The 18,307-nt window shown below is 47.3% G+C and overlaps 1 protein-coding gene across 3 annotated transcripts in view; it reads right to left on the bottom strand.

The window, feature by feature from the left end:
- Window positions 1-18,307, bottom strand: part of PRKCB (protein kinase C beta) — a 388,313-nt gene that overhangs the window by 166,316 nt on the left and 203,690 nt on the right. For all 3 annotated transcript variants that reach the window (XM_032157135.1, XM_032157134.2, XM_032755926.2), the window contains one exon: window positions 16,823-16,951. In XM_032157135.1, the coding sequence (XP_032013026.1) occupies window positions 16,823-16,951 (129 nt within the window). The remainder of the gene's footprint in view (window positions 1-16,822; window positions 16,952-18,307) is intronic.

Raw genomic sequence — 18,307 nt, 5'->3', positions numbered from 1 at the left:
TGGAGTCTCGCTTGCTCACTGCAACCTCCACCTCCCAGGTTCAAGCAATTCTCCTGCCTTAGCCTCCTGAGTAGCTAGGATTACAGGTGCCCGCCACCACGCCCAGCTAATTTTTGTATTTTTAGTAGAGACAGGGTTTCACCATGTTGGCCAGGATGGTCTCCCTTTCCTGACCTGGTGATTCACTTGCCACCTGCCTCAGCCTCCCAAAGTACTGGGATTACAGGCGTGAGCCACTGTGCCCGGCCTCTTTCCTTGAACTCCTGGGCTCAGTGATTCTCCTGCCTCAGTCTCCTGAGTAGCTGAGATTACAGGCATGCTGCACTACCATGCCTGGGTAATTTTATTTTTATTTTTTTTAGGGATGGGGTCTCACTATGTTGCCCAGACTGGTCTCAAACTCCTTGCCTCAAGTGATTCTTCCACCTCAGCCTCCTGAGTCTCTGGGATAACAGTCATGAGCCACTGCACCTGGCTCTATTTTCTGTATTTCTGATGCTTTGGTGTCTCAGAGCCTTGCTGACCCTGGAGAAACTGTCTGTTCCAGGGCTAGCCCATTCCTAGAGACAGTAAAGAACTCACCTGCAAGCGCACCTTTCATATGCAAACCAACCAATCCAAAGCCCAAACTTCCAACCAACTCCTTCAAGGGGCTCTTACACTCTGGGCCAGCCTGCGCTAATTACCCCAGGTAAAAGCAACGGGTATCAGGTATCAGGCAACTAGAGAGACAGCCTCTACACCCAGAGTCTGCTTAGATCATTCAAACCAGCCAGCCCTAAGGCTGCTTTCCCGCCCTACCTGCTCCTTCTCACAGAAACAGCAGCAAATGCTCCTGCCACGTTTTCTTCCCGCTTCCTCTGCCTCCTGGCAGACCCTGCTGCTTCCCTGTGTGGCCTTGCATGGAGTGGCATGCCCGCTCCTCATGGCAACTATGAGTAATAAACTATCTTTTCAAAAGTAAGGAGGGCAGAACAAGTGGCACAGAGAATGGTGTGAGGAAGGTGATGTCTGGAAGACACTCGGCACAAGAACAGGAAGACACAAAAGCTCTCAGCCTGGCCGGGGAGCAAAAGGCCAAACCCTACAAGATGAAATGCATCAGGGTTCATCCTGGAGTCTCAAAAAAAAAAAAATCTTGCACAAGGATGTGGGACCTGCAGGCTAGCAGCACCTGATGTGATAGACAAGAGAGCTTTAACTGATCATAAACCCAAGATAAGTCAACAGTGCAATGTGGCTGGTGGTACCCCCAGACCCCCCAAAAGAGTAGTATCATCTCAGGATGCAGAAAGAGAATTTTGTTGTCTAGGACAGTGTTTTTCAAGCAGCGGGTCATGACACATTTGCCAATTGTTAGTGAAATCAATTTGCAGAGTAAGAGCATTTTCCTTAAAGGGTTTCTTAAAAGAAGTAGAATGGAAATGAACAGAAAAGAGGGCCACAAAAGAGAGGAGAATGTGTCAGAGTGTGTGGTGAGCATAAGTAGAGGTAAGCATTAATGGCAGTTTGGTTTTGGTTGTGAGTGTGTGCTTGTTTGTGCAATGTGTGTGTTTGTGAGTTTGTGCTTGTTTGTGCAGTGTGTGTGTGTGTGTGTGTGTGTGTGTGTTACATAAAACCTAGATGGGCTGGAAGCTGAAAGGTTTGAAAACAGCTGATCTAGAACAAGGAAAGTGACGATCATTCTCTCCTCAGCAACACAGGTGGATTCTCTTTCACTCTGGGCACCCTGCTTTATAAGGAAGCTACTCCAACTGGAGTGTTGTCTAGGAAGAGTTCCGGGTTGACATCAGTGATGGCCCTATCATGTGTTTGAGGTTGTGGGCTGTGGATTAGGGATTAGAAAGTAAATGGCTGAAGGAGTTGGGGCTGCCTCACTTGGGAATTAAAAGATTCTGGGACACCTATGAACCATCTTTGAATAAGTGGAAGGCTGTTGACAAACCTGTACTGAGTTACCCAAGGGTGAAACCAGTGCCTGTAGAAGCTTCATGAAATTCATCAATATCTATGTCAGCAGCTCAACGTGCTTGGCTTCTTGGATCCCCTACCAACTCCAACTTGTCCACCTGCACCATTGCTCTTCCTCTGATTCTCAATTCACCCTTCCAGATCTTCCTGTCTCCAGCATCTCCAAGCTTGCATAAGGTCTAACATGTACAGTAAATCCCTTATTCCATGATGCTCATAGTGACTGTGATTCCCTGAGTGATACACGGGCCTCATGGGCTATGTATGGGATAGCCCATTGCCACAATGGCTATTCCCACAATGCTAAGGTGAGAAGTTGATTCTGCTTCCTCCCATGTGCACAAACCACTTTGTTTCTGGAGTTTTTCAGTGTAACCTGAACACTCTGTGAGCATCTTTGCATTTTTAAATGAGAACACTTTCTTAGGATACTGCTGTGAACTTGATTTTTTATCCCTCTCTTTCTCTCAGCTTCTAGACGTACCCTGGGCCACTCAAGGAGGCAGACCAGGGTAGTAGTTAAGGCTGCAGGTCCCGGATGATGCTAGAGTAGTGGTTAAGGGTGCATGTCCCAGATGTGCCAGGACAGTGATTAAGGGCGCATGTCCTGGTTATGCCAGGGTAGTGGTTAAGGGCGCATGTCCTGGTTATGCCAGGGTAGTGGTTAAGGGTGCAGGTCCCGGAAGTGCCAGGGTAGTGGTTAAGGGTGGAGGTCCCGGATGTGCCAGGGTAGTGGCTAAGGGTGCAGGTCACGGATGTGCCAGGGTAGTGGCTAAGGGTGCAGGTCCCAGATGTGCCAGGGTAGTGGCTAAGGGTACAGGTCCGGGTGTGCCAGGGTAGTGGTTAAGGGTGCAGGTCCGGGTGTGCCAGAGTAGTGGTAAACGGTGCAGGTCCAGGGTGGGACAGTGTTACCAGATTCCCATAACCCATTCTCTGGTCCTAACACAGTGAGGTTTGGAGAGAAAGTCTTCTCCATCCACCTGCTTCTCACAACCTAGGAATTTATTCAGCCTCTTGGGCAGATCTTGGCCAGTGAAATCTGTCTTTCTGCAAAAAAACAAACAAACAAAACAAAACAAAAAAACCAGGCCAATCTGAAGAAATGTTATCATCTTCAGCCTAACAGTCCAGCAAACACTGACCCTCATACTCCCAAAGGAGCAAAACAGGCTAGCAGGAAGCGTTGGGGAAAATGGAGTCACATGAAGCAAAGTCTCAGTTTCCTCACCATATAATGGAGAGAAGGACTACAGATAATAGCAAAAGTTGTTAGGAGGATTACCCAAAGGAATGCTTATAGAGTTCCTAGCAAAGGCCAGGCATTTGGAAGGGTTTTAGAAAAGGTGGCTGTGGCTGGGCACGGTGACTCACACCTGTAATCCCAGCACTTTGCGGGGCTGAGGTGGACAGATCATTTGAGGTCAGGCAGCCTGACCAACATGGTGAAACCCTGTCTCTACTAAAAATACAAAAAAATTAGCTGGGCATGGTGGCGCATGCCTGTAGTCCCAGCTACTTGGGAGGCTGAGGCAGGAGAATCGCTGGAACCAGGGAGGCGGAGCTTGCAGTGAGCTGAGATTGTGCCACTGCACTCCAGCCTGGGCGACAGAGTGAGACTCTGTTATAAAAAAAAAAAAGAAAGAAAAAGAAAAGAAAAGAAAAGAAAGAAGTAAAGGTGGCTGCTACTAATATCATGTATCATCACCACTCCACTGATACACTTAGTGCCAGGATAAGACGGTGTCCAAGAGCCTAATTATCTGGAATGGCATAGTTAGATTCAAGTCCCAGCTCCACATCTTCCTAGTTGTGTGGCTTGGGCAAGTTATTTAACCTCTTTCTCTGAGTCTCAGTTTCCCCATCTGTAAAATGGAGATGCCATCAGTAACTCTCTCCCACCCAAGTAGCTGGGACTACAGGTTGTTGATAGGATTACACAACATGGCTGAGCAATGTGCTTCGCCCAGTGCCTGGTGGTTACTATCAGTAAGAGGTGTCTGTCCCTTGGTTTCGTTGGTAGTGGTAAAGCAGATGAAACCCAACCAGACAGCAAGGCTGCTCAGGAGCTGGGACTGCATCTTGCACAGGCTTTTGTGCCCCACGATGGCTAGCACTGTGCTGGGTTCACAGCAAGGGCTCAGTAAGCATCAGCCACTGGCTCTCCTCCCTTCCCTCACCCTTCTAACTTGTGCCTCTCCTGCCTTCTCCAGGGAGCTACCTGGAATGCCTCCAGCCCACTGCTCCCTCCCTTCTCTAAACTCTGATCACAAGAAAGATTCTGACCCCACAGTGCTGGGACAACAGGCAAATGAAAAGCGGGTCTTCTCCAAGACCTTGAGGCTAAACCAGTCCCAACCTGTGCCCTAAAGCCACTGAAAGATAAGACTATGAGAACTACCAATGCTGAACCATCTCCTTCCTCTCCCCACTGGCATGCTGGGTGTTTCTTATGTTCCAATGTCTCATAGTCTTAAACTGTATCTTTCCAACATCTGACCTAATGTGTTAGAACCTGCCAGACAGATGGACCCAGGGTACAAATCCAGCCTCCTCCATCCATGTACTGCCTCAGTGACTAGAGGCAGGTGCTCAAATTCTTTTTTTTTTTTTTTTTTTAGAAGGAGAGACAGGGTCTAGAGTGCAGTAGCGAGATCATAGCTCACTGCAGCCACCAACTCCTGGGCTCAGGTCATCCTCCCCCCTCAGCCTCCCAAGTAGCTGGGACTACAGGTGCATGCCTTCATGCCCAGCTAATTTTTATTTTATTTATTTTTTATTTTATTTTATTTATTTATTTTTTGAGATGGAGTCTCACTCTGTCACCCAGGCTGGAGTGTGGTGATACAATCTCAGCTCACTGCAACTTCTGCCTCCTGGGTTCAAGCGATTCTCCTGCCTTAGCCTCCCAAGTAGTTGGGAATGCAGACGTGCACCATCACACCCAGCTAATTTTTTTTTGTACTTTTAGTAGAGATGAGGTTTCACTATGTTGACCAGGCTGGTCTCGAACTCCTGACCTTGTGATCCACCCACCTCGGCCTCCCAAAGTGCTGGGATTACAGGCATGAGCCACCGCACCCTGCCTGCCCAGCTAATTTTTAAGACTTTTTTTCTCATTGTGTTGCTGAGGCTGGTCTCAAACTTGTGGCCTCAACTGATCATCCTGCTTCAGCCTCCTGAGTAACTGGGACCATAGCCACATGCTACCACACCAGGCTCAGATTTTTTAAGGCTCTGTTTTCTCCTTTGTAAAATGAGAAAAACAAAATGACTGCCCCCACTGGGTGATTGTGGGGCCTAAACGCACTGACCTTGCATGATGTCCTTCAGATACTCCTGGGATCTAAATTTCCACGCACTTAGAAAGAAACCAAGCCCACCACGGGGCTCACAAAGCCTAACTGGCTGTCTCTGCCTTTCCTCCAGCATCACCTGCCCCTCCCCATCCCTAGGCTCCAGTCACACCCACCGGCTGTCAGTTCCTGTCACTCACAAGCCTGCTGCTTCACTCTTCCGTCTGGCCTCTGCCTCTGCCGCTCCCTCTGCCTGGCATACTCTTCCCTGGAATTTTCATCAAGCTGGCTCCCTCCTGCTGGTCCCTGAGGTCTCAACTAAATGCCATTATCCCTGCTAATCACACTCAGCCCACTGGCCACCCTCTATCACATCATGCCACTTTATTTTATTTCCTTGATAGTCTTTCTTGTTTTCTCAAAGTGTTTTGTTTGCTTCCTCTTCATCTCCCATCATTAGAAAGAAGGCAGAGGCCATGAGCGTAGGGGCCTTGCCTATAAGCAGTGCCCAGCACAGGTGAGGCCCCCAACAAATACTTGTTGGAGGAGTGGGAAAGGCAGGATTCAAACCCAGGCCTGACTCCAAAGCCCATGCAAAACCCTTGTAATCATAGACCACATTGGCCTAAAATTAGCAGAGACATGCAGCAAGCCATCCAGAAAAGCAACGCAGAGGCTAATGACTAGGAAGCTCCCCAGAGACATGCCTTCACCTTCCAGGCAGTAGAGGACAAAGGCAAAGCAGGGAAGAAAGAATGGCTCTGGGTCACTTTACACAAATGGCTCAAGCCAGGAGCTCATGCTGCACCAAGCCAGGACATGCAGGTAGGTGCAGGTCACCAATGAAAGAGGATTCCGGCCCTGGCGGGACTGACACCCAAGCTTCATGACTGGTAAGATGCCATGGCCAACGCGGGGCTGGAGGTTCACATCACCCCTGGCACGTCCACCTGTGGTGGGCTGCGCAGGAGCCAAGCGCAGGTAAGGCCTGCCATCTAGTGGAAACGACACATTCTTCCCGCCTCACCACGCTCCTCTGCAGCAGGGCTGCTCGAATGTTACAGTGCATCCAGATCCCCAGGGGACGTTGTTAAATTGCAGATTCTGATTCAGCAGGCCTGGAGGGGAAGCTGAGATCCCGAATTGCTAACGAGCTCCCAGGTAATGCTGATGGGATGCAGCTGGTCCCCAGACCACATCCAGAGCAGCCAGGGCCCACAGTGATTTCTGGAAAAAAAAAATTAGCTTCGACTGAAACTGAGGGTTGGGGAGCCACAGCCCATGGGAAACAGGATTGAAGTTTAAGTCAAAGAACTCAGACTTGGAGGTGGGGTGGGCCTGGGAGGGCAGGGGGCAGTTTAGCGTAGACCTGCCAGGTGAGAGGCACAGAGAAGAGGAGGTGGTTCCCAGAACATATGCGACTCAGCAAGGATGATGCTAGCGACCATGCTGCAAGAAGGAAGAAACATCAAACACCATGAAACTCGGAGAACAGGCCCAGCTCACAAGGCAGATGCTACATAAGATGGAAGCTAGTGACAAGAAAAACTCAAAAATACCCAGACAGGGCCTGGGCCCAGCTCTGCTCAAGCTGAGAACCGCCCAACAACCCTCCTCAAGCAACCAACACCCCATCATTGGGGCATTATCCATTCATTTTTTTTTCTGCTATTGTTGTTGAGACAATTTATTTCTGTTCATTTTTCCTATTTGGAGAGTTTTATGTTTTTATTTTTCAAAAATTGCAGAAATTATATGTATCGCAATCAACCTGTGAAACGTAATGAAAACTATAGAGACACAAAACAATCCCCCTCACCGCCACAGCCTCTTCACTCCCAATCCTGCTGCGATCCCAGTGTTTACAACCTGGTTGGTATCCTTCCACACCTTTCTTCACACATAGGTTATAAAATATACAAACAAAACTTCACACATAGGAGGTGTCAGTTGCTGTTGCTTATTTCTTCAAAATGAGATCATACTGAATATATTTTTATGCAACCAAACCCTTTCACTTAACCATAGATGTTCCTCTAGTTCAAGGACTGCCAAATGTTTTCAGTAAAGGCCAGAGAACAAATATTTTACATTTTGCAGATTGTACAAGCTTTGTCACAACTACGCAGTGAACTCTACCATTGTATCACAAGAGCAGCCATAGACAATATGTAAATGAATGGATGTGGCTGTGTTCCAATAAAACTTTATTTATAAAAATGGGCAGCAGGCCAGTTTGGCAACTTCTGCTTTACACCAATATCTGTAGCTCTAACCCATTGGTGTTTTGTTTTTAGTTATTTAGAGTTTTTATCACAAACTTTTAAATAATAAAAGTATAGGAAGTATAATATACCTATAGAAAAGTGTATAAATCATACTCTTACAGCTTGAATTCTCGCAAAGGAAATTCACCTGTGTAACCAGTTCCCATATCAAAAATTATACTCATTTTCTCATTTTAATTCAGTGTTTTCGTTTTTTTTCTTTTTCTTTTTTTTTTTTTTTGAGACAAAGTCTCACTCTGTCACCCAGGTGCAGTGACCTGATCTCTGTTCACTGCAAACTCCACCTGCAGGGTTCAAGTGATTCTCGTGTCTCGCCCTCCAGAGCAGGTGGGATTACAGGTATGCACCACCATACCCAGCTAATTTTTTGGATTTTTTTTTAGTAGAGATGGGGTTTCACCATGTTGGCCAGACTGGTTTGGAACTCCTGGCCTCAAGTGATCCACCCTCCTCAGCCTCCCAAAGTGCTGGGATTACAGGTGTGAGCCACCGCACCTGGCCTAATTCAATGCTTTCAACAACTACCTAGTATCACATAAAATGGGTACCCCTTCATTAGGCTGATGTTTCTTTGCATCTCAAAGAAAACATCAATAAACATGCTTGTTCTAGACTTTATTTCTTTGCATGCTGGTGTTTCATTTTAAGAGAACAGATTCTCTAAAGGAAAACATGAGAGTCAAAATGTTCATATATATACATATTTTAATAGACATTGCTGGACCACTGTCCCCAAAGGCAGTCACAAGTCACAGCCCTGCAGGTCCCAGCAGTGCCCACTTCAATGCAATTCCTTAGACATTTGGGAGCAATGACTGCGCCCAGCGCATCCTGAGGGCCTCAGATGCTGGCCTGGCCTTGATAATTCTCTTGAGACTTAAATGACCAGGGAAGAAGAGAAGGAACACTGAATAGCAAGACGTCAGCTTCCCTACATCTCCTCAGGTCCAGTATCCCAGAACTTCAGTGCCTGAGACACTCACCTCAACCTAACAGGCTGATAGGCTCTGAAGGAAGGATGGGCAAGAGACCCTTCCCCTGGCCTCATGGGGTGTGCAGACAACGATCAGTAATACACCGAGAAAGATGATAGATGTTCCATAGACAGAGATACGATTTAACTGAACTTCTTCATTACAACAATACTAAAAAAAAAAAAAAACAAAATAAAGCAGGTGTGTTGAGTTTTTAAAGACATTTTGCTCTTCAATGAATACATAACAAAAAATTGTAAACAAGAATTTCCAATTTTCGAAGTTTCTACCGCATTATAACTCCTCAAAAAACAAACAAAAAAAATTGAACAACTGTTAAGTATGATGTCATCTAAGGGATCTTAGGTATAACGGACACCCCAGTAGCCAGAGCTCATGGGTATGCATGCAGTGTGTGGGGACATAACGGCATTTATCTGGTTCAGACCTTCCCTTGGATCCTCAACTGCAGCTGTGACATCAAAAAAGAGAATTAATTTGATAAGGGTTAGAATGACAGAGTCATATGCATTTGTCAAAACTCAGCCATTGTACACTTAAGACATCACCGGGCACAGTGGCTCACATCTGTAATCCCAGCATTTTGGGAGGCCAAAGTGGGAGGATTGCTTGAACCATGGAGTTCAAAACCAGCCTGGGCAACATGGCAAAACCCCGTCTCTACAAAACTACAAAAATTAGCTGAGTGTGGTGGCTCATGCCTGTAGTCCCAGCTACTTTGTAGGCTGAGGTGGGAGAATCAATTGAGCCTGGGAGGTCGAGGCTGCAGTAAGCCGTGATTATACCACTACACTCCAGCTTGGGTGACAGAGTGAGACTCTGTCTCAAAAAAAAAAAAAAAAGATTTGTGTGTATCATTGTATGTACATTTCACCTCAAAAGTTAAAAAAAAAACACCCTACAAATAAATTTTGAATTCGTTTGATGTTGGGCATGCTGAAGTGTTCGGGGGAAATCGAATTGGTGTCTGCAGTTTACTTTGAAATGTGTCAAAAATAAGACAGATTGATGGATGGAGAGCGAGATGGATGGAAATGTGATTAAGCAAGTGTGGAAAACGTTAACGACAGAATATAGGTGGTGGATAAATGATTGTTGCAAAATTCTTTCAACTTAGTTCAAAATAAAGACTTGGGAAAAAATTACAAACCAATAATGTAAAAGGGAAGGGAGATCCACCAGAACTGGACCCTATCCCCATTCTGTGTGTGATCTGGAGAAGTAACCCTTTCTCTGGACCTCAGTGAGCCCAGCTGGTCTCTGCTGCACCTTCCATTATGAGCAATGACAGTACTGTGGTTTCACAAATTGGGGCATCTCTTGAGAGAGCCTCTGGAAAGGAATGGCTTTGAAGGCAGAGACTGCCCCCTAGTGGGCCCTCGCGGCCTAGTTTGTAATAATTTTCTGTCTGCAATTGACGCATGGCTGGGCAGTATTACACAAACCCCCATGACACAAGTTTACCTATATAACAAACCTGCACACGTACCCCCAAAGTTCAAATAAAAGTTAAATAAAAAATAAATATTAAGCTATCTGGATTTTTTTTTCTTGTTTACATTGCCCTTTTTCTTCCCAATTCTTTTTTTTTTTTTTTTTCCGAGATGGAGTCTCACTCTGTTGCCCAGGCTGGAGTGCTGTGATGCAATCTCAGCTCACTGCAACCTCTGCCTCCCGGATCCAAGCGATTCTCCTGTCTCAGCCTCCCGAGTAGCTGGGATTACAGGCGTCCACCACCACACCTGGCTAATTTTTGTATTTTTAGTAGACACAGGGTTTCGTCACGTTGGTCTTGAACTCCTGACTTTAGGTGATCCAGCCGCCTCAGCCTCCCAAAATGCTGGGATTACCAACGTGAGCCACCACACTCAGCCTCTTTGGTACTCTTTTTCTTTTGATTTGTGGATGTCAGATCTTAAGAAGGATTTAAATATCACAATATTGGGAGTACCTAAGTCTGTCAGGGAGATGTTTCAGTCTAAAAAGTTTCTGTGTAACACAATATAATGGTAAGAATACAGAATGGGAGTTCCACAGAGAAACATTTTTTTAAAAATGGTTCTTTCTGCTTTCTTTAAGAACACTCCCAACTTTTGGGAGATAGATATGAGGATGGACATGGCTAAGCGTTCGGAGGTAGCTGTAATGTAGATGGGAGTATAAATAATAGATGTCAGTTGTTATGTTGATAGGTAGATACTGAATTGAAAAAGCATTGAAGAAGATATTGTTGGCTGGGTGCAGTGGCTCACACCTGTAATTCCGGCCCTTTGGGAGGCTGAGGTGGGCAAATCATGAGGTCAGGAGATCGAGACCATCCTGGCTAACACAGTGAAACTCCATCTCTACCAAAAATACAAAAAAAAATTAGCCGGGCGTGGTGGCATGCACCTGTAGTCCCAGCTACTCGGGAGGCTGAGGCAGGAGAATCACTTGAACCCGGGATGGGGAGGTTGCAGTGAGCTGAGATTGCACCACTGCACTCCAGCTTAGGTGACAGCAAGACTCCGTCTCAAAAAAAAAAAATTATTGTTGCATGTACAAACACACAGGCTTCATAAACCTTGGGGGCATTTTACAACTCTGATCTGGACATTGTATTGCCTGATCTCATGACACCTATGGGCATCATGATGTCAATATGGTTTCCTGGGATACTACAAATCCCACTGCTCCATGTCTTTTCTACATTGTCCAGGGAACAAGAGTGGTCATGACTCCAACAAGCGGGTCTCAGTCCCAGTAACACTTGCTGTTGACGTTGGACCTGGTACTTAAGATTTTCTGCATGTTCTACCTCCCATAAGAATAATGGTATAAATTGGACAATCTGTTGACCTTCAGTTCCTGACTTTAGGAGGCACTGATCTGGGGACCATCAGTGAAAGCCTTGTATCTATCTATCAGGATCCTCCAGGGGTTTCTCATTCATACATACAGGCATTGAGTCCATAAAGATTTAGTGATGCCCACCTTGCTAGTTGCTGGGAGTAGAGTGGCAAGACACAGTCCCGCCCTCATGGAGCTAATGCCTTGTGCGAGATGCAGACACTAATCAAACCCAACATAAAATCACCCCTTTCACAAGGCCAAGCTCAGGTTACCATGAGTGTCTACGAAAGGGGGAAGTTAAAGGAAGCTTATTAGATGTTAAAAATGAACTGAGATCAAGAGGAAGAGTTAATTGCCAGAAAAAGAGAAGATGGCAATGGCAAACATTCTAAACAGAGAACAGAACACACAGATGTCCTACGGTGTGTGGCAGTCTGCAGAGGACCAAGGATTAAAAGAAAGGGGGAGGAGAAAGTGAATAAAGAATGAGATCGCCATGTTAGATTTAGTCTGTTATAAAGACAATGGGAAACCATTGATAGATTTTTAAAAGGAGGAAAACTGATCGGATTTATTCTCATCTTGACCTGCCAAAACACTAAGAACAGATATATGAGCTCAATTTCAGTAGCTGGGTGAGTTAGAAAACCTTTCACCTCTAGAGATGCTGAGATTTCCAAAGAGCATATGACAGGGCAAACAGCAGTGTCCTGGGCTGATGGTCAGTGGAAAATCCTAATACTGACCATGCTTCTTGGGTCTGGATGAGGTGGGGCCATTCCACAAACACCACAAGGCCACTCCTGGCCTGGCACTGCTGGGAAGGACCCACACAACCTTTAGTGCTCTCTCCTCTCTGATCTGTCTGGCCAAGACCAAGGAGGAGGGGACTGGAGTCCCAGCAATGAAACCAGGAAGACAGTCAGGAGACCAAAGGAAACTTGAGTGTCCCGGATGCTGTTGGACCCTGCCCAGCTCCCCTCCATGCTGGCCAATGCACCCATCCCCTGGGTGCTGTGTATGATGGCTGTTAATGGCTCACAGTTACCCCCGTGTCCAGATAACTGCCCTCAACTGCACAGAAGCCTCCTCACCTGGGAAGTTATTCTACCTTCCCACCTCCATCCCCAGCAGCCTACAGCAGTGACTGACTATATCAGCCAGCTCAGGCTGTCATAACAGAATACCATGGACTGGGTGGCTTAAACAACAGACATTTAGGCCGGGCACAGTGGCTCATGCCTGTAATCCCAGCACTTTGGGAGGCCGAGGCAGGCGGATCACTTGAGGTCAGGAGATTGAGACCATCCTGGCTAACATGGTGAAACTCCGTCTCTACTAAAAATACAAAAAATTAGCTGGGCATGGTGGCACATGCCTGTAATCCCAGCCACTTGGGAGGCTGAGGCAGGAGAATTGCTTGAACCTGAGATGCAGAGGTTGCAGTGAGCAGAGATCATGCCACTGCACTCCAGCCTGGGCGACAGAGCATGACTCCGTCTAAAACAAAAAAAAGAAAAAAAGACATTTATTTCTTCACAGTTCTGGAGGCTGGGAAGTCCGAGATCGAGGTACCAGCAGCTTCAATTCCTGGTAAGGACTCACTTCCTGGCTTGCAGACGGCCACCTTCTTGCTGTATCCTTCCTTTGGTGGAGGCAGAATGATCTCTCTTTCTTTTTTTTTTTGAGACGGAGTCTCGCTCTATCGCCCAGGCTGGAGTGCAGTGGCGCAATCTCGGCTCACTGCAAGCTCCGCCTCCTGGGTTCACGCCATTCTCCTGCCTCAGCCTCTCCGAGTAGCTGGGACTACAGGCGCCCGCCACTACGCCCAGCTAATTTTTTTGTATTTTTAGTAGAGACGGGGTTTCACCGCGGTCTCGATCTCCTGACCTCATGATCCACCCGCCTCGGCCTCCCAAAGTGCTGGGATTACAAGCATGAGCCACCGCGCCCGGCCTCTTCTTCCTCTTAGAAATCCACAAATCCCATTATGAGGGCCCCACCCTCACAACCTCATCTAACCTTAATTACCACCCAAAGGTCCCATAGCTCCAAATACCATCACACTGGGGGTGGGGCTTTAAGATACAAATTTGGGGAAGACACAAGTCGTCCCATAGCACTGACTGACCTGGAACACGACAGAACAGCCCCCTTGCCTCAAGGTGGGACTGACTCTGTGCTACAGTGTTTGGTACAAAATTCCACCAGATACGAGGCTGAAGAAGACTTTCATGGAGACCACACTCTTCGCCGAGCTTTTTCCCTGCCCAAGGAAGGAAGCACGGTTCCTTCACTTCTCTTTTCCCATGGGCAGCCGAACAAATCACTGGAACAAAATCCCCATCTTGGCTCTATTTTTAGAGAACTCGGCCACAGCATCAGGGCTCTCTTCTATCATCTATCAATCAACAAGCCTGTGCTGAGTACAGGCTGTGCCCAGCATGGTGTATGGGCAATTGCACAGCATTGTGACATGGGGCCAGAGGCCCAGGTGCTCACCCCTGCTCAGCATGTGACATTGGTCAGTGTGTTCAGCCTTGCTGAGACTTCGTTTTCCCTTCCATGATGGCAACAACACACCCTTCCTCGGTTAGCCCAATATCAAAGCACTTGGAAAAGCACAGTGTTATTAAACTTCTTTATACATTTGCCTGTTCTGAACATCCCAAAGAAATGAAATCCTACAATATGCCAGGGTCTTGCTATGTTGGCCAGGCTGGTCTTGGACTCCTAGCCTCAAGCAATCCTCCTGTCTTGGCCTCCCAAAGTGCTGGGATTACAGGTGTGAGCCACCACACTTGGCCTTTTTGTTTGTTTGTTTTTCTTGTTTTTGTTTTTGTTTTATGAGATGGAGTCTTGCTCTGTCACCCAGGCTGGAGTGCAGTGGTGCAATCTCAGCTCACTGCAAACTCCGCCTCCCAGGTTCAAGTGATCCTCCTGCCTCAGCCTCCCAAGTAGCTGGGATTACAGGTGTGCACCACCACACCTGGCTAATTTTTTGTATTTTCAGTAGAGATATTGTTTCGACATGTTGCCCAGGCTCACTCCTGAGTTCAAGTGATCCACCCACCTTGGTCTTCCAAAGTGCTAGGATTATAGGCATGAGCCACTGTGCCTGGCCTATTGTTTTTTTCTTTTTCTCTTCTTTTTTTTTTAAGAAAACGTCTTGTCTTAAGCCACCCAGCTTGTGGTATTTTGTTATGGCAGCCATAGCAAATGGATACACCTCCTATCAGTGTGTCCTGAGAATCAGGGGCTTGTGATCCAGGTTCTCGAAGTTCACAGCATATCTATGATTAAGGGGGAAGACTTTGACCTTGAACTTGAAGAAATATTGTACTGTACCACATCAGAACAAAGAATCCCTAAGGAATGCCCATAAGAGGTGCCCTAGCCAAACCACAAAAGGAATAAATACGGTGGAGGGCATAGAGAAACAAAACTAAACTAAACTGAACTAAACTAAACAAAAAAGTAACCTACTATATAGTACTTTTGAGTCAAACAGACCTAGGTGAGGAAGTGTGTTTTCTGATGGGTAGAATGATAATAACACCTCATTTGAGTTGTTGAAATACTGCCTGTAAGTGCTTTCCACAATGATTAACACATTTTAAAAACTCAACACATCTTAGCTATTGTTTTATTATTATTGCAAATGGTGTGAGCTCTTGGAGAATAACTCTCTGAGCCGTGCCTTCTTTGTTCAAAAAACAAGAAAAATAGAAGGTTGGGCACAGTGGCTTACAGCTGTAATCCCAGCACTTTGGGAGGCCGAGATGGGCGGATCACTTGAGGTCAGGAGTTCTAAACCAGCCTGGCCAACGTGGTGAAACCCCATCTCTACTAAAAATACAAATATTAGCCAGGCGTGTTGGTGTGTGCCTGTAATCCCAGCTACTCAGGAAGCTGAAGCAGGAGAATCGCTTGAACCCAGGAGGTGGAGGTTCCAGTGAGCTGCACTCCAGCCTGGGCAACAGATGGAGTCTCCCTCTCAAACAAGAATAATAGAGATTTCACAATGTTGTGAAGGTGGAAAGAGATAACACGTAAGGTTTGGAGCACTGCACATCCCATGTGGTCCATTAATGTTGGCTGCCTGCAGTCATGCTTTGGATGAGTGTAGTTCCCACAGAATGACACCAGAGGGAAGCAGAGTCTTATATTTGTCTCACCAGCATGGGGAACCTCAATCAGTGGGGAAAACTGGCTTCTCTTGAACCTGAAACTGCGGGATTTCCCCTGGGGCCCCCAAGCATCCCACTGGGAGGCAGGCAACCACTTGGAGGAAAACATAGTGCAATGGATTGCACATTTTCTAAAATCTCACTGGGCTTCACGAAATCTCAAGTTTAAAAGAATTATATTGTACAGGGATAAGTATTTTTCAGCTTTTACACAATTTACGTAAAGCCCCTCCCCAACCCAGGGCTCAGTGCATCAGAGCTACTGAACCAGTCTGAGGCCTCAGAAATACTAATTTTTGCAAAATTAATCTCTTCCATGATCAATTTCCTGAGTTACCAACTCATAAACCCTTATTTATATTCATTAGATAAAGTCCACAGTAGTTTGTCACCAGCCTTCCAGAAGAAATTCCTGCAAAGTTTTAGCTCCACTCCCAGGCAGCTCAGTGCTGGTTATACCGGGGCTTATGGCTGAGTATTCCTCAAGCCAGCAGCTGAGTTCCAATTTTGCTTGAACTTCCCATATCAGAGCCAAGTATGTCTTGAATGCTGGGATACATGAGTGACAGCCCCACCACCACGACCACCACCAGCCCCTCCTCTCACTGCATCTCCCAGCAGACTGCACCATCCTGCTTTCTAATTATCATGAAATATTTTAGACATGCAGAAAATATGGAGAATAATAAAATTAAAGCATAGCCACCGTCAGGTTCAAGAAAGAAATATTTCAAATATGTGGAAAGCCCTCAAATTGCACCCTCCAACCCTCCTTCTTCCCAAGATATTATATTCTCCAAATTTGGTGTTTATCATCAAGACTCCATTTTTCCTGCTGGAAAAGTTTGGGGAAGAAGCAAGCTTCCCTTCTCTGCTATCTGAGTAAAGGAAATGCAACTACCCATCCCAAAAGATAACTAAAAAAGAGTGGGAAATGAGAAGGAGAAAAGGGAAGTGGAGGATCCTGAGGAAGTTAGAAGTCCAAGGAACTCAGACGTCTCCTCTCTGAACCCAAGCCAGCCTGGGGTGCTGATGGATGCAGCTTTGAGGGTGTACAGTTTCTAAAGATCCCCCTGCTGCAGTGAGGGGCTGTTGTGAGCAGGGCAGGGGGTAGAAGCAGTGCCACACCCCCTCCCCGGTCCCTGGACTGCCCTACCCCGCCACTGGACTGCCCCACCCCTCAGCCATCTTCCCCTTCTCCATCACACAGGTCAAGCAAGGTCAGGAGCCTGTGGAGCCCCAGGGCCACCTACCGAGGACAATGAGGACGTCTCTGTCGATGTGGGCCTGGATGTAGATGCGGCCGCGGCGCTCCGTGTGGTCCGTGCCACACAGGCTGGGAACGTTCATCACGCAGCGCTTGTGCACATTCATCATGCAGGCTGTGAGGGCAGAGAGAGGGGATGCGGCTTAGGCTGGCCCAGGCTGGGGGCTGCAGACATCTGCCCCACCCAGGACCGCTGAGCCCTTCCTGTTTCCCTCCTTTGAGACAGCTGAGACACACGAACCTGGTTGAGACCAACTTGCCTGCCAGGATCTCATCAGAAGGGCTTCTCCAACTCTTGCCCCTGAACCCTGATGGGCAAAGGAGGTAGAACTTGTCTGTTCCCCACCCAAGGCCAAGGGTGCAGTCTGAAGCAAGCACACCCCACACCCCTTAAGGCTCTGAAGCCAGAGTCACCAACTTCAATGCTCACAGGCTGGCTGATCACATGAGTGAGGAAAGCTAAGGGGGTGGCGGGGACTTGGCCAAGTGGGAAACAGAGCAGCAACATTCCCCATTTCTCAACATATGCAGGAATCTCGATGTGTACGTAACAGCTCTGATTTTTAAATATTGACAGCTAATAGGTTGGGTTCCCTGGAAAGAGTCTGAGACGGGGAGTTTTGAGCACAAGGTTTTTGAGGAGTGCTCTTGGGGGGAGAAGTTGGTTTGCCACGTGGATGCAATCAAAGCTGATGTTAGGGGGAGCCCAGAGCTGAGATGACCCTTCAGAGTTGTTCCAAACTGAGACAAGCGGGCTGGGCACCGCAATCATCCGGTCGCCCTGGAAGAGGCATTATCTTGGGCAATTATGCAGGATGGGGCACTGCTGTGAACCACAGCTAGGGGATGGGGTGGGACCCTGAAGAGGGGGTCTGGGCTGGCCATAGTGTCCACCATAATTAATTACAAGGAAAAAGATTTAGAGCCGGGGCAAGGTGGACAAAATGTGCCTGTAAGCTGAATTTGGCCTTCGGCCATCTCTCGTTATAAGATATCCACTCCCTCTGCTCACTCCTCCGTAGAGTATCTGTGTCTATTTCAACGTGGTGGGTGATTTCTTCTAGGTCTTCAGCAATAATGCCCCACTCCAGGAAGGTGTGCCAGGAACCCAGGATTCTCCAGGGGGATGCTAGTTCCAGTTGGAGAAGCCAGAAGGAGAGGCCAAGTCACCCCATGGGCCCCAATTTCAAGGGACCTGGGGGGCAAGGGACCCTTCTCAGGCCATCCAAGTCCTAGGAGGCAGCAGGCCTATTACAAAAACTAGAAATGAGTTGTGGGGAGGGAAGGGAGAGCCCTCTGGGACCTGAGCACCAGCCTGAGCTCCCATCCACCACTGTCTCTGAGGTAGGGACATTGTCCCTATATTAGGGCCCCATGTGTGGTAAGAGGAGCTGGTGTCCTGCAGGCAGAAGGCTCCAACCTCACTGTCCCTCTATGGCTCTCGCCATGTTTCTGTGTCTGTCTCTCTGTT

This window comes from Hylobates moloch, unplaced genomic scaffold (genome assembly GCF_009828535.3).
Source record: "Hylobates moloch isolate HMO894 unplaced genomic scaffold, HMol_V3 SCAFFOLD_6, whole genome shotgun sequence".
In the NCBI taxonomy this organism is placed as follows: Eukaryota; Metazoa; Chordata; class Mammalia; order Primates; family Hylobatidae; genus Hylobates; species Hylobates moloch.
The sequence above is the reverse complement of the archived record's forward strand: the minus strand, read 5'-3'. Positions and strand labels throughout refer to the sequence as shown.